The sequence below is a fragment of the Drosophila mauritiana genome, chromosome 3L (assembly GCF_004382145.1).
Source record: "Drosophila mauritiana strain mau12 chromosome 3L, ASM438214v1, whole genome shotgun sequence".
NCBI classification, from domain to species: Eukaryota; Metazoa; Arthropoda; class Insecta; order Diptera; family Drosophilidae; genus Drosophila; species Drosophila mauritiana.
Window position 1 is genome coordinate 6,396,644 of NC_046669.1, and position 20,260 is coordinate 6,416,903.

General features: G+C 44.1%; 4 protein-coding genes across 10 annotated transcripts in view; 2 read left to right on the forward strand and 2 right to left on the reverse strand.

Moving 5' to 3' along the window:
• The window catches only part of LOC117141976 (calcium uniporter protein, mitochondrial), a 41,888-nt gene extending 38,709 nt beyond the window's left edge, over positions 1-3,179 (forward strand). For 4 of the 7 annotated variants that reach the window (XM_033305776.1, XM_033305777.1, XM_033305775.1 and 1 more), the window contains 5 exons: positions 1,638-1,869; positions 1,928-2,033; positions 2,092-2,193; positions 2,248-2,451; positions 2,510-2,746. In XM_033305776.1, the coding sequence (XP_033161667.1) occupies positions 1,638-1,869; positions 1,928-2,033; positions 2,092-2,193; positions 2,248-2,451; positions 2,510-2,746 (881 nt within the window). Of the gene's footprint in view, positions 1-1,637; positions 1,870-1,927; positions 2,034-2,091; positions 2,194-2,247; positions 2,452-2,509 lie in introns of all 7 variants that reach the window. The other 3 variants (XM_033305780.1, XM_033305782.1, XM_033305779.1) reach the window with 2 other exon arrangements.
• A 1,788-nt stretch (positions 3,180-4,967) lies between these two features.
• On the reverse strand, positions 4,968-14,414 carry LOC117141973 (serine protease nudel). Its single transcript, XM_033305772.1, has 15 exons — positions 14,141-14,414; positions 13,543-13,686; positions 11,675-13,486; positions 10,536-11,608; positions 9,985-10,476; positions 9,594-9,927; positions 8,258-9,536; positions 8,026-8,195; positions 7,858-7,971; positions 6,805-7,789; positions 6,273-6,742; positions 5,923-6,214; positions 5,754-5,861; positions 5,548-5,691; positions 4,968-5,492 (listed from the first exon to the last, which is right to left on the reverse strand). The coding sequence occupies exons 1-15, from the start codon at positions 14,157-14,159 to the stop codon at positions 5,075-5,077; spliced, it is 7,854 nt and encodes a 2,617-aa protein (XP_033161663.1). The 5' UTR covers positions 14,160-14,414; the 3' UTR covers positions 4,968-5,074.
• A 376-nt stretch (positions 14,415-14,790) lies between these two features.
• Positions 14,791-19,744, forward strand: LOC117140278 (small RNA degrading nuclease 5). Its single transcript, XM_033303107.1, has 4 exons — positions 14,791-14,971; positions 15,044-15,256; positions 17,376-18,159; positions 18,216-19,744. The coding sequence occupies exons 2-4, from the start codon at positions 15,204-15,206 to the stop codon at positions 19,491-19,493; spliced, it is 2,115 nt and encodes a 704-aa protein (XP_033158998.1). The 5' UTR covers positions 14,791-14,971; positions 15,044-15,203; the 3' UTR covers positions 19,494-19,744.
• Positions 15,437-17,047, reverse strand: LOC117140279 (innexin inx4). The gene is made up of 3 exons (XM_033303108.1): positions 16,719-17,047; positions 16,361-16,662; positions 15,437-16,288 (listed from the first exon to the last, which is right to left on the reverse strand). Exons 1-3 carry the CDS (start codon positions 16,993-16,995, stop codon positions 15,764-15,766), a joined length of 1,104 nt encoding a protein of 367 aa, XP_033158999.1. The 5' UTR covers positions 16,996-17,047; the 3' UTR covers positions 15,437-15,763.
• Positions 19,745-20,260: the final 516 nt, after the last annotated feature.

Sequence of the window (20,260 nt, forward strand, 5' to 3'; positions counted from 1 at the left end):
CGGCCTATCAAAGCGAAGCCGTGGGCGAACATCTGACATGGCATTATCAATGTTAGCACGTTTGCTGTCTGCGGTTCTGGTTCGTGTTTTGCTCGGAACTTGTGACCACACTATATGATATACACAAGTATGGAAGGTAGTTCATAGTTTTCCTTTATGTTATTAGTCCTTATTTGTGGGCCAGCAAAATCTGTGACAGCAGCACAAACTTTATTACATTTTGCTGACGGCTGTCATAGCTTGTAAATTAAACTTTTTCGAATGCTATATGATCTCTTCATTTATCACACGATAAATGTCTCTTTCAACAACTGCTGTCCGCACGATAACAGTCCAATAAATCCAATTTTTACCACCACACTCGATGTGTATTTGCACAGTTTCTCGCTTCACTGAGAGTAATGATATTAAATAGGTTTGCATTTATTGCTGTCTTGACTGCCACGTACACACAAATTATCCGCCACTCAAACGTTGAGAGATAGAGACGCACACGTCTGCTAGCGCGAAAATCTGAAAGTTAACTGAAAATTAAAACAAAAATCTGAAACTATCAATAAAAGCCGAAGCAGAAGCCTACGAAGAAGCAGCAGCGGCAAAGAAAAAGAAAACATAAAATGTTTAAAATCCCAAAAAATCAAAGTCCATGAAAATAATCATCGTTGAAGCCAGCGAGCAATGAGCGCCAACTTCTTCGTCGACTTCGACGGTTAGCCAAGCTGCAACAGCAACAGTAACAACACTACTTACCCACATTTGGCGCCGACTACAATTGCTAATGGGTTGAACAGACCCAGCTAACACTCACAATCAAGCCCAGTTGGTAAAGGCGATTTAAACTAATACACAGGGAGAAACTTAAGCAAGAAAAGTGACGAAGATATTTTATAATATGTAGTTATTCCCTTTTTTAATGTTTTTTGTTACCTTAAGATCGAGATAAAAGGTATTTATATCCTTTATATATATTATATATTTGCTAACCTACATTCCTAGTAATTTCTCTCCGTGTGCCTTATGAGAAGAAAATCTTCATTAGATGTCGGCGGTGCTGTGTTGGTGGTTGCATTGGCGTGTGGTTGCATCGCTGGCTGCTTGCATGAGTGGCAGCGATACAGATAAATATATGTTTGTGCTACTTCATGGCTGCATAAATCCCACATGCGACAAAGTGAAAACTTTTCGTTGGCCGCCTGACTGCCCGAAACTGAGTATCATCTTCAGGGGGAAGCTGCAGCTGGAATGCGATTATATGCAGCTAATTGAAATGTTTGTCAAAATCCACTATGTCATCTATTTCCAAGCCTAAACTGCCTGCTGACTGGGCTTTGTTGCACCTTCCTCCAAAAGAGGCGTGCCATGAGTCACGCCTCAGCAAGCAATTCGAACGCCTAACTGCATTTGAATTGAGCCAGGCTGGCGAACAACCTTGAGTGGCTTTTGGTTAATTAAAACCGAGCAAAACTGCATCACAGTGTGGCACACATCCGACTGGAGAAACTGTTTGGGGAAGTGAAGGGAGTTGGTAGAACTCCATCGAAAAATGTACAATTAGGAATGTCTGCCAAAATAGGAAAACAAAATATATATGTGCATATATAATTTTTGAAATAACCAAATTTGTTACTTATTTTTAGAAGACATCTATGTGGAATACGTGAATGGCATGCCACACATGACTGTACGACTTCCCAGTCGCAATGAACTCTGCCAGTTTGCCCTGAAACCCATCTCCCACAACGTTGGAGATCTGTTAGCCATGCTCAGGGCTGAGGATCGGGGCATCGATCGAGCTGCGGTGATCAACAAGCATGGTGTGCGAATCGCGTCATCCTGCACCATCGAAAGCTTGCTGGATGACTCGTTTAGGTGGATAGTTCGTATATTTCTATAAATGAATAAATTCACTAATCCTACGAAATTGCAGCATACAAATCAACAATCGCACATTGGATGTGAATCCTCCCAAGCGCGACAAGGTCACATTGGAGTCTATGGACAAAGTGGGTGATGTTCGCAAGGTTATTGCTCAGGTGAAGTATAACTACATAAATTTCATAGTACTTTTACTAGAATCTCAAATAAATTCAGCTCTACGAGGCATTCAACGTCGGAGAATATCAGCTGGAGAAGAGCAATCAACTGGCCAAAGAGCTGGAGACCCTACGCTATGAACTAGAACCACTGGAAGAGGTTAGATTTCAAAAGTTCAAATGTCATAAGTTTTTAAACGAATTGATCTTTCAGAAAAAACTGGAACTCAGCAAAAAAGCTGCCCGTCGCACCAACTTTATGACTTGGATGGGTCTGGGCCTGATGTCGGTACAATTTGGCATCTTGGCACGCCTGACTTGGTGGGAATACTCTTGGGATATTATGGAGCCCGTTACATATTTTGTTACTTACGGGACGACAATGGCAATGTATGCCTACTATTGTGTCACCAAGAGGGTATGTTTATTGTCGAACTTAAATTAGAAACATTCGATTGATTACTTCAACTTTTCAGGAATATATGATGGAGGATGTGAAGAATCGCGAATTCTCACTTTCCCTTTATAGGAACGCCAAAAAGGTTCAGTTCGATGTGGAGCACTACAACGAACTGAAGCGAAAGTCGGCGGAGTTGGAGTACAATCTCAGAAGGATCAACGACCCGCTCAACATGCAATTGCCATCGCATTTGGTTCGGACCCAGGAGAACACGCCACCAACCTTAACTGAGGAAAAGGCGGAGCGGAAATAAACTTAAGGACTTCATAGAAATCGTGAAGAGACAGGGGAAACGGAAACTCAAACTAATTTTAGCTCCCTCAAACTAGAAAACGAATAAAACTCCGCCTTTTAGCTAAAGAAGTTCAGGTGATCGAAATGTTGTAGTCAAAGTAAGAATTGATTTTGTGGACGCATCACATGTTGTGTGAATTCAACTTTAGGTTTTTCTTTACGTTAACTAAAATGTTTTAGTTGTTTATTATATGATTAATTAGCATAAGCCACAGTTTGACGATTCACACAAATTAACAAGATTTACCGGACGCCTGCTGTTTTAGAGCTTATACCATTATTTTATGTTTAATCTTTAGTTATTTATTGCAAGTGAGAGATTTGTTTTACGCCTAAGGCAACTATTGTGTGTGCAGTTTTAGCAAAATATATGAATTATTTATTGACTATCATTCCCCTATGAGTTTGGCAATTATTTACCCCACATTTTAGTTTTCTTATATTGTGTAAAATTGGTTTAAAGAACTGCTGGGAAAAGGCGCAAAACCGCACAACAAAATTGTTCATCAAATTGTTAAAGTTTCTTATGATATCCGGTATCACCTAAATAAACCAAATTTCACCTACTTACCATCTCATATTTACAACGATAGTTTATTTGGTACCGCGGATAATTCAGCTTCCTGAATATCCGTTGCCAAATCAATCAATGAATCTGAATTCATTCAAAGAAATCTACTAACTCTTCATAAGCTTTAAAATACCATACACTATGAGACAACTAGAACAAATCAATTTGTAAATAAAAACGCACCAACTATTCCATTAAGATTTTAGAAACGGAAACATAAAGACGTCGTAGTTAGTAAAGTTAATAAAATCATAAGCGTAATTTAGTAGGTTAGATATGTAAATATATAAACTGCTGTGTTTCAAGACAACGTAAACGAAATGTAAGAATCACATAAAATTTATTTGCCCTGCGCGAATCGAGACGAACAAAATTGAAGCTTAACATTAGCATAGAGTAGCCTGTTGGGCTCCAAAACTTTACCATTATTACGCTATCTTCCGAACTCTACAAACCTATATACTCTTAAACTTAGAATTGTCAAAGGTTGTGTTGAAAACTGTTTGCCTGTGCTATTAAACCCAATCCTAGAAACCAATCAGAGGACTCCACTCTCTACCGAAAATCTACACACATGCATCGCTTTTCAATGCGCTCACTATATACAAATAGAAGAAATGCTATAGTCGAGAGCACCGACTATTAGATACCCAGTACTCAAAGGAGTGTTTTAAAATATGCAGGATTGCACAAAGTAAAAAAGGTAAACTCGCTTTCCACATCATAATCCAATTTTTTGCTGATTTGTAATGGTTTTTTTATGACGAGCAGTGTTAATACTTTATTGAATCGGAGTACTGGGTATAGAAACGCACACGTGGTTCATATAAATCGCACACTAACTAACTAATCGCCAATCGAAATGATTAACACTAGCCTAAGCATTTACCTATGCATACTTATAATACTTTAATGGCATTTGTGATTCAATTTAAAATTATAAAATGAAAATTATTTATTGTACAAAGAGATTTTGACATTAATCAAACAAAACCGAATAACTTTTAAAGTACTTTGCCTAACCCAAGTCCCAACTAACGTTTGCGTTTATCTAAAGAATTATACATAATGAATTACCTCCTAGAAATTCTCACGAAAACGTAATCCTAATCAGCGCCAAAGACTTATGAATACATTTAATTATGTAGGTACTCTTATACATTCCCTAAACTGACGTTAAAGATCTTTAAGCCCCTACTATTTATACTAATACCTATTATTATATTACCAACGATGCGCCAGAGAGCTTAACTTATTTCCAAAATGTTTCTTAACTGCTCTCAATTGGTGCCATTACTTATAATTCTCAAGTACCTTCTTTCATAAACAACTAATCTTAATATACGATTACCTATGTCTTTTAAACGAATTTAAAGGAAACCCAACACTAATTAAGTGCATTAATTAATTACATTGTTTGAATTTTGGCATAACAACCAATGCGATTTTTTACATTTATAAACTCGTTTGTTAAACTAAAATTACGAAAGTACCCAAATCCCCAAAGCTTGAAATAAAAATCAAACGAAATAAAAGTCATGCAACAATATGCGAGCGCCAACTGATAAAAAATAATACGAAATTAAAATAAAACCAAGTTATTAATAATTAATGTGTACAGCTCTCGCATTTATTTGCTACTAAAACGCACAAAAGGACTATCACGAGAGTACGAAAGAACCTCTTACCAAGTAAATGTTGTCATCTTTTAGGTTTTTAGGCACATCGGATCTCCAGTCTGTAGCACATGCTGGAATCGGTGGCATTCCACCTGACCAGCTCGGCAATTGGTCTGCTGGACTTGAGGAACAATGTAAGGCGCTCATTTAGTTGAAGAGGCGAGAACTTGCTGATGATTAACGCCTTTGTTGAGTCGCGATACTTGCCCATCAGCGACTCATTGCTAAAACTTCGTCCTTGCCTATCCGCCAACTCGTAGGTGTGCACGGGTTTGTTCTCCTCATCGTCAATCAATCGATAACTAGGCTGTCTATATGGATTGTAGCCCAACTTTTTGCATATTTCACGCACTTCGTCCACTTGTGGGGGTTTACTTTTCGGGAAGCATTTCGTATGCCAGATGCCATAAGTCTGTTCGATAACCTGACCGTACTGTGGAGCTATTTCCGGTTGCCTATAAAAGAAGCTATGAAATGCTTGCTTTCCAAAGATTCAAGTTAAATGCGTACGTGTGCTGACTATTGGACCAGAAATCCTTCTTCTGCAGATGCAATGGGTGCTCTATGCCAAAGCAATACCGCTCATCTTCTCCATTGGGACAATCCTTCTCTTTGTCGCACACAAAATCACGAGGAATGCAATCTTCAGGGGAGCTGTTTGGAATAACTAATTGAATGGAACTGCGACTAGATTTAAAACATTATTAGTCACTTACGAACTGCACTGGAAGTGATCCGCTGTGCAGTTACACAGTACTGAACTCTCGTCGCTTTTGTCCCAGCAGTTTCGCTTGCCATCGCATATCTTTGACGGATCAGTGGCTCTATAAAAAACATAAATTTTAATGAGGTGCACAACTTTAAGTTACCTCGCCTTAAACGTACTGCAGATATGTGAAACAACTGCAGATGGTCGGCTCATCCGTCATGTCCTCACAGTCAGGTACGTGGTCACAAAACTTGCTTTTCGGCACGCATTTGAAGCTGGTCCGACACTTCATCTCGCCAGGGGCACATTGCTGCTTCTGCTGTCGGCATTTGGTTTCCTCCTCATCGCTGCCATCATGACAATCGGAGCGGCCGTTGCACATCGCAGCCTGCGGCAAACAGGTACCCAGCAGGCAACGATGGGTGGAACATTCCGGGGCTGGTAGCAGCATTTTGCAGCTGGGTTTGTCTATTGGGAAATTTTAATTAACTCTGGCAGTTTTTAAGCTACACACCTATGATATTACCTATGATATCCTGCAGCGATTTGTATACCAGTTCCAACGTTCTAATGCCAAATGGCTGTTTAAAACTTTGGCAATCGGAATTGTTGTAGTTAAATAAGGCCGTTGGGAACCATCCTGTGTGCGAGTCCCGACAGACCAATACACCCTGATCGCTGGGATTGTGATGTGCATCGCTCACATTTTTCAGCCCGAACTGGTTGCAGCTAGTGAATTTGGTAATGGCCGGTAGCTCTGTGGGAGCTACACCATTAATGAGTTCCACCTCCTCCGAAATGGAAGCCATATCCTCGGCACTCACATTTAACAGGCGCATCAGATTAGCCGGTGGTTGCTTTTCCTGCAGCTTGTAGCAGGAATCGCAATCGGTGGCATTGTGCATCCGGGTAATGGCTACGGTTTTGATGCGTCCTGTGGCATCGTCATGAAGTACACTTATGCACTGCCTCGCAATGCTTTGATTTTGATGGGAACTGCAAAGGCAACATTAATTAGTTACGGTCTTGAAATGTTAAACACAAATTAATTAACTCACCTGTCAGGCAGGAAGGTAGGGAGCACATGGTGTGTAAACCGCACAGGGCGCTCCAGATGCAAAAGTAACACATTGGACTTCGGCACCCCCTCAAAGCAGTCCACACGCCGAATCTGTTCGTGATTGCTTCTGTGGGCCGATCGCTTTGTTTTGCCACCACCCAGCAAAACGCTGACGTAGTGAGTCTCCAAGTCAATGCCAGACAGGCAGCTCTCGTGGACCATTACCCAATGCTTGTCAATCAGCACTCCGATGCACCAGAGATCGCCATTCATATAGACATCTGCCAGCCAGGGCCAGTGCAGCTCCTCAATGGCTTCATGGAGCTGCTCATTAACCAGTATGGTTTTGTTTTTCTTACTCTTGATGAGTTTGTCCAGACGATCCAAAATTTCATCTTTTTTATTTACAACCATCGCCGGAATTTGCGGCTTAAAATGCACATTGGGAGTGTTGTGCGTCTCGATGGTGGGCGACAGGACAGGAACCTGTTCAATTTGCGTTTTCTTGACAGCTTGCCCAGCGCTGAATGTTTTTAGGGGTGTGGTTTTGTTGGAGTACGGATTGCACTCAACGTAGATGCCAACACACTTGCGGGGCATCAGACGATCCTTCTCCGGTCTTGAAGCGGATGGCGGTCCCAGTTCAGGTATTATGACCTCGTTCTCAGTAAATTGGACATTGTCACCGACCATGGAATGAATTTGAGCTGCCATGCGGTTTCTGCCTCCTTTTAACTCCGGTGTGATGGGTTGCATTGCCTGCTGACTCACAAATTCCGAGCTGTTGAAGTAGTGAGCTCCATTGAAACCAAGGAGAGCACAGACCGCATCTGCTGTTTTGGCCTGGTGCTCGTGATAGCCAGTCTCATGAGCACAGACTACCCGCCACACGCCATGGCCGTTTCTGGAGAAGATTCCGGTACTGCTGAACTTGGGCTGCTGATGCACATCGAAGTGCACATCGTGGCCATTGGTCAAAGCAACTGAAAAGGATATTCAATTTACATTATATATTTCTACAATACTTTTAAATGGACATTTTTGTACATACAGCAATCCTTTTCATCTTCCTTAAACTTGCAATCCACTTGATTATCGCAGCGTTTGCTTAACGGCAAACAAGTCTTAGACAGCGGGCAATGGAATTCGTTTGATTGACATTCCACTAAAAAAATGTGTTTTAAATACAAAGTATTAAATGATTTTGGTCAGTCATTACCGCAGTCCTGTTCATCCGTGAGGTCCTCGCAATCTGCCTTGCCATCGCAAATGAGTCCCTTCAGAGATCCCTTCAAGTAATCTTTGCATGTGCAGTCCAGTTCATCAGTTCCATCCTCGCAGTCCACTTTCCGATCACAACGCATCATAATATCCACAATTTGCGAAATCCTGAGAAATTAAAACAATACGTATTACAACAGAACACAACGAATGACACAGCGACTACCCACTTTTTGCACACAAATTTATGAGGAATTTGTATTTGATCCTTTTGAGAATGAGTGCTGCTACTATGCGTTGTTGTAGTCTTGGCGGATTCCGTAGTAGTAGTTGGTGCTAATGTGGTTACAGCTACAGGCTTTTCAGTGGTTGGAATGGTAGTAGAGATTGTGGCTAAGGGCGTGGTGGTAAGGGTAACGATACTGCTAATTGTGGTTGTGTCTTCTGTGGTTGTTGTTTTCTTCACTCCCTCTGTTGTTACTAAATTTTGAGCGTCTGTTGTGGTTGGAGATAAAGTAGTCGTCCTCACTTCCATCGTGGTCTCAAAAGTCGTACTCTCTATAAATTCAGTGACCAAATCTGTGAGCTTCTTTAGGTCTTCAGTTGAAGTGGGCATTGTCGTAGTTTGAGCAAAAGTAGTTGGTAATGTTGTTTGTGCGGTTGAAGCTTCAGATTCAATTGTAGTAAATGCAAATGTTGATGTTTCAATATTTGTAGATGTCAACCAAGTTGAAGGATTTGTTGTCGTCGGCAAAAGAGTGGAAGGGCTAGTGGCTGAACCACTCACTGTAAAATCTGTGCTCGTAGTTTCATCTGTTATTGATAAATCATCTGAGGCAGTTGAGGTAATTTGTTCATTTAAAGATAAATCTATTGGGCCCTGCGTTGTTTCAATTTGTTCCAAAGATGTTGTGCTTTCCAACAACTCTTCCTCGTCTTGTTCAGCCTTTAAATCTTCATCTTCAATGGGAATAACCTCCCGCATTTTACTCTTTTCCTTGTTCTCCTTCACTGGATGATAGTCACTCTCAGTTGTGGTGCTGATATTCAGTCGAACGCCCCCCACCATATCTGGCAAAAAGTTGTAGGTGCATCCCACCTCATCCTCGCCACCCAAGCAATCAACGTTGCGATCGCAACGCTGTCGTTTAGCAATACACCGTTTACCGCCCCACACGCAGATAAATCCTGGACACAGTTGAAGCGGCTGAAGTTTGGGCAACAGTCGTGGAGTAGTAGCCATTTCCAGCCAGTCTAGGTAGAGAGTGACCCTCGTGTAGACTCCAAACTCCTGAGGACGAGCACAGCCATTGCCGTGACTTACTACTCCGGCCAGATAAAATTCATCTGGGTTAGAGACGCTGCGGCAGAAGAGAGGCCCACCCGAATCACCCTGGCAGGCATCGCGACCACCATCTGGATCGCCAGCACAAATGTCTTCTGAAGCCTGATCTTCTGGATCGGTGCATTTCTTACGAATTGGCACGATAACTTGGCGCATGGGATCACCTGCAAAAATTTGGATAATATATAAGTGGTTTACTTGTATATGGCTTCAGTACTTACTGCTTGGACCCTTCTCTCTAATGGCTCCCCAACCAACTACCGTGCATAGCGTGCGTTCCACGGGGCCCCAGATCCAATCGTCGCCTACTGTAGTTCTTCCCTTGTCGGGTAAGCAAATAGGTTTCACCCATCGATTGAACTGCAGCGGATTCAGCAGGCGAAGCAGAGAGAGATCGTTGCGCATACTTCTCCTTTCGTAGGCTTGGTGGACGACCACATGGGAGACGGGCTGGATCTGAGTGGCGGGTGAGTAGCTAGAGCGACGTAGGAGACCAGCACGCACTTCATAGAAGTACTTTCCAAAGTTGATGACACAGTGGGCAGCGCTGATGATCTATAGAAAAAACGTATCAGTAAATATATATAATTGAAGTATAAACTACAAACTCACCCAACGATCAGAATAAATGGTTCCACCGCAATGGAACTTTCCATTCCTATAGATAGCAACAACAAATGGCCATTGGAGTGCACTTGTATAACTTCCACCAACAATTCGGCCATCGCCAACGATTTCCTTTGAATCCGATACCGCTCTTTTTACTCTCTTCGAGTGTTCCAACATAGATGATTTAGAGGGCAGGCCGCACTGCATCGGGGGGCACTTGACATAGGCCACATGATCTACTAGGGAATCGTGGCTATTTCGTCCATGACAGGCCTGAGCAAAGTGGACTCCAGCATGCAGGGAGGGCTCAATAAAAGGACCAGGTAAAGTTAGGGTTTGGAAACTGACATTCAACGAAGCTGAGTGATCAATCCGACTGTTGTCATCCATCTGGCAGGCTAAAGTCGCCCACTTTTCACCATTGTTGCACACAGGATGCCAGTCCCCGCGATAATTGTGGTAGAGGTAGCCTTCAGAAGCAGATGCACCGTGGGACTGAAAAAGATTTAAAAGCGTTTTAGAATAAATTCCATCTAAGCTAATGAATTAACCACCATATGATCAGCCACATCGGTGACCAACATGCTGCACTGCTCCTCATCGCGTCCATTCAGGCAGTTCATAAATCCATCGCAGCGCTCCAGTCGACTGTAGCACATTGAAATCGTAGATCGATTGCGTTTGGCAAAGTCCTCTGGGTTTTCATAGCAGGAGTAAGCCAACGATTCGCAGCCAAAGCATCCCAGTTCGTCCTCGCCCATAGGGCAATCTTCGTAACCATCGCACAGGCGCTCTTCATCCACGCGATCTGCACAGGTGCAGGCGGACTCATCGCTGCCATCCGAACAATCCACAACATTATCACACCATCTCGCGGCAGGAATGCAGTCCTGTTGACCAAAGCAGGAAAACTGATCGGGCTCTGGGCACCTGGATCGCTCCTGTATGGGTTGTTGTGGCAATCCTGCATAGCTGGCGTAGATGATCTGTCCCTGCTGATTGGCTGTGCTGGTCTGATTGGCATGACGCATCTTGAAGTTGGCATTGGAGAAAGCCGTCTGGCCACCCTGCTGCTGCTGACTGGATGTCTGCGATTGTCCTGCTCCCTGACCCGATTGATTCTGCATGTAGCTGCAGTAGACCTGCTGCTGCTGCCCGTTTGTCGGTTTCTGTGGTGAGGCGTTCTTCGAGAAGATATTGGCACCCTGTCCGCCGGCTCCGGATCCGCCACTTCCTCCGAAAAAGTTTCCGCTCGGTCCAAACTGCTGAGGCACAAAAAATATGCCGCCGCCAGGGTTCGATGAGCCTGCAAAGTGTGCACCCTGCATGCCCATAAATGTGGGCGTATTCGACCACATGGGCATACGGAAATTGGCAGGCGTCATGTAGAAGCAAACGGGAATGCTGGGCATTCCGAAGTTGGGGTTAAACATAAACTGCGCTGAGGCCTTCATAGTTTCACCTGACACCGGAAATCCGCCAGGAGCTCGACTGGTAAACTGTACACTGGGTGAAGCCGTAAAGGTTTCACCCTTCTCCTTCGTCTCACCGTCTGACATGGAGGCAACTTTGTTGCGCATCCGCAGAGCCACTCGTTCGCAAAGACTAAGAATTTGGGCGTCGGCAGCTGTAAATTGAATGATATATTACTGATTATCTTATCGTAGCAAAAATGCATTAGCACTAATCTCACCATTCCAAGTGTGTCCGTTAAGTGGATTAATTTTGGGTCCCATTTTGTCTAGGGCTTTGGCATCTAAAGCGGTTCCAAAAGTATCTATGAGTTCGTTTTGATTTGGCCTTGCCTGATCCTCAAACTTCTTCAGCCACAGCTGCCGCTCGTAGCCATCCGTCACGGTTTCTGAGGAGGATTCACTTCCGTTTAAGACCCTGAGAATGGGTTTCTGCTCTTCGTGTTGCTCAAAGCTCTCCAGCATGTTTTCGATGCTGGTAGGGTTGTCCAGCGGATGCGAGGATCGTGGTGATTCTGGATTGCTGATCGCCTCCCTAGTAGTCAACTTTGGTTGGCTAGTGGAGCTACTGCTTACCTCAGCACTGGACTCTCCTCCATCGATGATCCAGTCAAACTTGACCGGTTTCGGCTTGGTGGGATAGGCAGTGGAATTATGAAGACTCTCGTTGATTTCAGTGGTGCTGACTGCCGCAGTTGTCGCAATGGTTGTGGTGGTTACATTCTCCTGAGGCTCCACAACTTCCTCTCCGTCAATTATCCAATCGAATGGCATCTTACGTAGTCCGGCTGTGGTTCCAGTGACTTCAGTAGTTGTTTCCTGCGGGTCTACCACTTCCCTGCCGTCAATAATCCAATCGAAAGTTATTTTCGGCAGCTCTGTGGTGACAATGATGGTTTCCAAAGTTGGAACTGTCGTCGTGGTCGTCGCAGTTGTTGTCGTAGTGTTGGTGGACTTTACTTCAGGCTCTACACTTTCCTCTCCGTCCAGTATCCAATCGAAAGACAATTTTCTCTGAGCAGTGGTGTTCCTGGTTTCCACTGGTCCATCGGTAGTGATATTCAATAGTAATCCGTTTTCCGTGGTGGGCACGTGATCACTGTTAGTGGTTTCCGTGTCAAGTATTGGATCGGAGGATGTCGATGTGGTGGTAACATTTCTAATAATTCGCTGCCCTGGTCCCTCAGTTGTACGCAAAATCTCTTGGGGCTTGTCAAAGTGATCCAGTATCCAGCTGATCTTCTCTGTAGTGCTCTCCACAGTCATTCTTTCGGTAGCGGTTGAATCTATTTTTATGGTTGTAATTTCGACCAATTGAGTGGTGTTCCCAGGTGCCTTGGTTGTTTCCTTTTTGGGGGCACCATCTGAATAAACTGGACTCTCGTCATGATCGTGCCCATCGATGATCCAGCTGATCCTTGAAGGTTTAATCTTAGTCCTCGCTGGCTTTTCAGTGGCATTTACCACAGCCGTTGTGGTCTCTGCAGTTGTCACCTGAATCAGATCGGCCGGTGAAAAAGTACCCTTCTGCTCATGCGACTCCATGCTGCTTGATTCCAATTTCGGCTGCTGCTCCCGCATAATGGCCTTCATCTTCTCCATTTTCTCGGTCACCTCCTTTGCCATTTTGTACATGCGCAAAAAGGCGGACATGCAATCCTGCGGAGTATGCTTCTTGCAACGCACAAACTCATGTTCCAGTTGGCTCAGGGCTTCTCTTGCTCTCTTGCTTCGCAGTTTGGTGTACAGGTGCTGCAGATTGGCCTCCATCCGAACAGGATCCAAAAGATCCAACCCATGCAAGTCGCGCCGCAGGCGGTGTTTCTTGTTCAACCGGAACTTAACCAGCATTTGCCTCATATGCTTTCTTCTCCTGTTTTTGCTATCCTCCATATCCTTGTTCATATCTTCGTCGAGTAATTTGAAGTGCAAAGTTTGAGGACTCACAATCAGGGCAGACTGATCCTCCTCAAAGGGCTGGTTGATAAGCACTTGGTGCCTGGCATTCAGCGCTGCAATCTGCTGCACTTGATCTTTGAGTATTTTATTAGTTATTATTACTCTTATTAAGACTCTTTTACGAACTTACCAATTTTCTCCACCACTAGGCCATGGTAAATCAGCGAAAATAGCAGCACGATGATAACCAGAATCGAGATGGCCACGATCCGTTTGCCGAATCCAAGGCTCCACCAACGACGCGGATGCCGAAGCAGCCTGGTCGCCTCCATCTCTGAAGAATTCCGTTTAAGAATAATATTGTAACGAAATTTCTTAACCAAGTTCAATTATGTTTTTGACTCAACACTTAAAAGTTGTTTTTTTTTTTTTTTGTATTAAACTATTTACATACTTGAATGCTTATTGTCTTGTTCGCAGTTTTTATAAAAACTCAGTCTACATACTTTTATTTTCAACATACATAATTAAACACTTTTTATTATTTATTGTGGTCAGCACTTTCTGGCCTGTTCAGCACTTTCGCAATAATTTTTATAATAATGCTGACCCAAGTTCAAAATAAATTGGAACTTTCGACCATTTTATGGAATTCACTTTCTGGCTTAAAATGCTCACAGACGTGGGTGAAAATATTAATTGGACAATACAACAAAAAAATGTTTTTAGCCTATTTTCTTTTCCAACGAGTACGGAAGTTATTTTCAAGATTTCAAAATAACACATACCATCCATGTTGTAATTCATTATTCACTGTTTTGATTTATCTTCTGGATTTTTCACTTAAGCTCTGGACATCTTAAACACATAAACTTGTACGCCACAAAATCGCTGATATTTTCTTTCACTCGTAGTTTTTATTTATATGTTTAGCACTTTGTTAAATTGGCCGGGCAACAAGGAGCCTCGGGTTACAGCGATTCACTCAAACAAAAATCCACAAAAAGCAATCGCAAAGCAATTTGATATTCACGATAATCCAGAACGGTAATAACCACCACGATGACGATGAAGACTTCCGCGCGATCCGGCCGGTAAAGAGCAACTGAATCCGACGGTGGTGAATGCGCCGCTTATAAGGGCTTCCGGAAAGTGGATCAGCCGGGCAAACGACCCACATCCAGCGGCCACTGCTGCACTTTTCTGCTACGTTTCGAAGTTTATGGTTTTTTGGTTAATGAAAAGCGGCCCGGCAACTGCGGAGGTCAGCTGAAATGGCCGACGAAAAGTGCAAGTTGAAGGGGATTTAGGAATGGCAGAGCAACGAACCAGCCGCCCACCACCCATGCATCCAGAATTGTGAGCTAAGCAGGCCCAGCATTAATTGTCAACTCTGTGTGTCAGAAGTTTCCAAATCAGTTTTTTTCTTTTTTACAAATTTCGTATAGCGCATAAAAATAAAAACTTTTTTCCACACATCAAAGCTTTGACCACAAACACTATTTACCGAAAAATATAAATAAAAAACAAATAGAAACGTTAGTAAAACAGAAAACAAATGCATTTATCTTAGAAAATCGTAAAAAATTGTTTATCAAAATTTTACCATCAGACAGAATGTAAGTAGCAGCAGCACATGAAACGTGCAGGAATCATGTGTCTTAGCCAGTAGTATTCCCATGAACCCACAGAACTTCGTTAACAAAAATTGACGCGCAAGCAAAGAAAGTATATGCCCTCCAGATCCAGCCAGTCATTGGAGGAACCAGGAAACAACCAAACACAAGGACCTTCCCACGGCATGCGCATCGAGTTCCTTAACATATTAGCCTTTACCTCGAGATAACAAACATGATGTGGACCAGGACGACAATCGCACTGCGCAGAATTGCCAGGTCGCCCAGGTATGTAACGAATAAACTCATTAATTACATAGATTACATTCAAAAAGGTATTAGTTACTCAAACTCATACACCAACTTGAACGTTTAAATATTGTGTAGGTTATAGTAAATGAGAATATGTTGATGAATAATTAAGTTCAATAGTGGCCAATTACCAATCAATAAAATGTGACATGAAAATAGCTTATGTTCTTTACACTTTCAACTTTTATTAGAGAAAAATACAGTTTTCAATCTATATCAAACCAATTAATGATTAAAATGGTCAAGAATATTTATGATGATTAAGAAATATGAGAATTTACTGAACAAGTGAAAATGCCACATTTCTCTTAGCACAAAAATAATAGTTTGTTATTTCTTCGATAATACGCACATATCGATGTGAAAAAAATTAATGTATGTTATTCTTGTTTGTGTCATCTTAGTCTTCTACTCTATAGACGATTCAAATGATAATAATTATTTCAGTATATTGAGATTAAACTTGGTGTCATCACTGAGATCTTAGATCTTGTCCGCTCCCGGCGGTTTTTTGATCAAGGACTGAGCTGCGTACAGCTCCTCTAGCAACTTACGGAACAGCTCGGGGCTGATGTTGTTGCCCACGCGCATCAGCACGAACCAGTCGCCGAAACTGCAATTGCGCAGTGCCACCTGCAAGTGCTTCTTGGGCATGAAACGAGCCCTGGCACGAAGCAACTGCAGACGCATTCCGGGATACAAAACGGTGGCCAGGCGGTACAGAAACTTGAGGGCAATGAGCATAGCCACTAGTATAAACCAGATCCACAGGAAGGCAAAGATTTTCTCGTTCAGTATATTCAGGGGCAGCAGGCACAGGTAGTCGTATATGTTGGAAGAACCGCTGGGGCCGCCCTTGTACATCTCGCACTTGGCACACTTGGGAAAGACTGCCATGGTGATGATGTTCCACTGGTTATAGTCGCCATTGTAAAGGGACAGCAAGGCATCGCGGTAGCGGCCCCAAAAACCGCCGAAAAATACGTCCAACAGAAGGAAGTTTAGAATCTGCGGGGTTACAAATAGTTACAATAGTTAGTAATATCCTAGATTATTGAATTACTAGTTTTGTTCACTCACACTGATGCTCAAATTGAGTATTTCGCAGAAGACGTAGCTAACGAAGTAGCGGAAGTGGGTCTCCTTGTAGTCGCTGGAGAAGTAGTTGACTAGTACGCGCAAATGAGTTCTGCTCTTGTCCTTGCAAACGGCCATCTTGTGGAAATCATCGCACAAATGCTTCAGCCGACCGCCCTCCCAAATCTTCCAGAGAAATGCTGGCATATAGAACACAAACGACTCGAGCAGCAGTACCAGCACGACCCACTGATAGTAGGTGATGTAGTTGCGATTCTCCGGGGGCACCACCTTACTAACCGCATCTGAAATTGCGAATCCCTGGTGAATATGGGAATCTTTGAAGCATTTCCAAGCTCACCTGGTCGGCACTGTGCAGCGCCATTCCTTAGCGGCGTCACAGTCACATTGTCGCTCACATAGGCCCCGTAGATCCAGCAAAAGGCGTGCACGTAGTCCATGTCCCTGTCCCCAAAACACTGGATGGGATCCCCAAAATATTGTTTCGAGGAAAGCAAAAATGTGCAAGCCAAAAGCAGGGCCACTGTGACTTTGGAGTGCAGCGTGAAAATGGCATCGTAGATGTGCACCGACTTGAACTGCAGATACTTGGAAAGCGGCTTAACAGCTGCGTACATGGTGGCGTATTTATTTTATTTAATTTCCGGCTTAAAACATTAATTTTTTGATGCATGTAAAGTTTGAGGATTTAACTTGTACCAAAAGCACGCGGCATCTTAACGGTTGATGTATACTATGGTTGTCTCTTTCTCGCGCCAGGGAACCTTACATACAAATCGCAATTTGCAGCAGCCAGCTTTTGTATGGTATTGATTTCGGCTGGAAAGAGGCCAGATTTGACGAGAAAATAGCGGCACTGCCAGCTATGTTGGGCGTAAAACCGTTTTTACCATCTGGTAACACTAGCACGTTGCACATGTTAAATCTTCGTGTTGACAAATCGAAATCATCTGAAAGTCGAGTTTATTTAATAAAAGTTGCGTATTTTCGCCTGCAGCTTGAACGGTAAGCGCTCCAGGATGAAGGAACAAATGTCCGCCAAGCAGCACGAGCGCAACGAAAAGAAGAAAAAGAAGCTGGCGGCCCTGGCGAACCTGATGGAGCTCAACGATCGCGATCGATTGCACGAGGCAGAGTTGGCCAAAAAGCGCGATGCAGAGGTCGAAGTGGAGGAGAAGTCAGCAGCGAAGGCGGAGGACGGGGACGACGGCTTCATCTTGGTGGGCAGCAAACGCAAACCGCGAAACCGTCGTCAAAACGCCGAGCAGGAGGCGGATTCACAGACTGTCCCCGGAACATCAGATCCTGAAGAGCCAGTGACCAAGAAAACCCGCAATAACGATGATGGAGGCGATAGCCTGCCGCTGGAGATCGGCACGCTATCCGAGGATCAGTACAATCAGTTGTCGGCGGAGTTGAGACGTCGCAAACGGGAGCTGGAGAACGTACCGGCCCTGCGACTGCGTGAGATGGGTCAGCGTGCCTCCCTGGAGACTCCGCAAGATGCTCGCACGCCCATCTTTCTAACCGACATCCAGAACCTGTTAATGTGCGCTCTCATTGGCCAGAAGAGCCCCTGCCGTCCGGATCGCTGGTGCAGCGTGGAGAAGTGGCTCAGTCTGTCGCACAGTGTGGTGGTCATTCTGGAGGGACTATCTCTCTACCACTATCTGTCTAACGAGACCCATTTTGAGGCCACCAACAGGATATTCAGCACGAAGCTGGAGATGATGCTTCCAACGCAGGAAGAGGGCCAGAAGATTATTGACGAGATAGCCAAGGTAGGGCTTCGATGAAACTGCCTGTTGGCCTAATAATATATCCCTTGCTCTTTCAGATTCCTCTCACCAATGTGCAGGCACGCAGACTGATAGACGAGCACGGCTCCCTGGAGTCGGCTGTTGAGCTGAACAAAGATCCCACTTTGTTTGTAAAGACAATCTTTCCAATCGAAAGCACTAAATCTGAGGCGGATGACATGCATGAGGATGACAAGTTCCCACGCACTAAGCTCTTGCTGTCAGCCCTGCAAATGGTCGACGAGGGCTATCCTATTCCTTTGCAGGGCGAGCTACACACTCGTTTCCGAAACTTTAAGTTTACTAAGGATGTGTATGCGCCGGTAACCAATCGCAGTCCCATGTTCGGCGTAGATTGTGAAATGTGTCACACGGAGGCGGGTTGTAACGAGCTAACCCGAATCTCTATTGTCAACGAAAATTACGAGACCGTTTATGAAACGCTAGTGTTGCCAAATAACCGGATTACCGACTATCTGACCCAGTATTCGGGCATAACCGCAGAAATTATGGAGCAAGTGACCAAGAGGCTGAATGTTGTGCAAAAGGAAGTGTCCGAACTACTGCCTCCAGATGCCATCCTGGTGGGGCAGTCTCTAAACTCTGATTTGAACGCCATGAAAATGATGCACCCGTATGTAATTGACACTAGCGTGTGCTTTAACACATCTGGGGTGCGACGACGCAAGACCAAGCTGAAGGATCTGGCCAGGACCTTTTTACAGGAAATTATCCAGGAGAACATCGATGGTCACGATTCCATTGAGGATTCGCGAGCCACGCTAAAGCTCGTCAAGAAGAAGTTGGCAAACAGCATCGAGTTCGGAGACCAGATCCTCACGCAGCACAAGCAATTGCAGGAGTTGGCGAACGCATCCAGCGGCGATACCATATCCAACAATCTGTTTGCACATGTGGCAAAGCGGGATAAGCGCACGGCCATTGTCTCGGTCGGCGAGCTGCAGCCACGTCTAAAGGAGGTGATCGAAAAGGCGGGAGAGGCAGCGCCCAAGGATCACAGTACGTCGGTGCGTGTCCACGAGGTATCCACGGCCAAGGAGGCCATTCGTAAGGTCAATGAAGTTGCCCTGGAAAATGCCTTGACAATTGCCAACCTCCGCGTGCCAGAGCAGGACTTTATGTTGGACAGTGCACAGCGGAGTGTTGCCAAACTGGACAAGACCATTGATCGCCTGTGGAAGTCAGTTGCGCACAACGGACTCTTCCTCGTCATCATGGGCGGATCCACAGAGTGCTCTAAGGGCGTAGCCAAAATAGCCATCAAGCGACTAAACGGATCGGATCAGACTATGTAAACTTAGGGAGCTTACCTTACTTATGCTAACCGCCTCCACGGGATACCCGCTGCCACTAAGGTCCTGAGGCCCAGTTGGAATCCAGCAGATAAATCAAATTTACCGTATCACACTCAAGACATGACCAACAGTTGCATTACCATACACCGGGAAAATGTCCTCCATGCGTGCATCGATAAAAAATTATAAAATTAAAAACAAATTCGATCAATAACGAATAATAAAATGTATATTTAATGTTTTTATCAAAATTGCATTGGCTTCTGCATGGTTATATTAAATTAAATGAGCGGTAAAAAGTATGGATTATTGTATAAACGTACGGAAAACTTAAAATTTAAAAAAAAACTATGTAATATTGATTCCATTTTAAATTTTCAGTAAGGGTCAACATAATACATGGTTTATTGAACCGTAAAAACGGTTCGTGTCCGCAGGCAATTAGAAATAATTCCCCCATCCGTCCAATACATTTTCCGGATGGAGCATTCCATACTGGCAGCTTGGATTTGACCTAGTTTCGTTTGGTTTGCATTGCCCGATATTTGTGGCTGGTGGGGCTCGCTGGCCAGGCGGCTGTGTTGATAAGAGCCATAAATTTCCTACCTCCCTCAATGTGGTGCTCCGTTGTCTAGGCCCGAAGTGGGCCTCCTCCCTAGAAGCGCCCACGCACTCTCGCTCTCCCTGGCTTTTCCATTTCCCTCTCTGCTCCGCTCCCGAAAGGGAAAGTCCCAGCAGCGGAGTATCTGTGTCTTATCACACGCTCG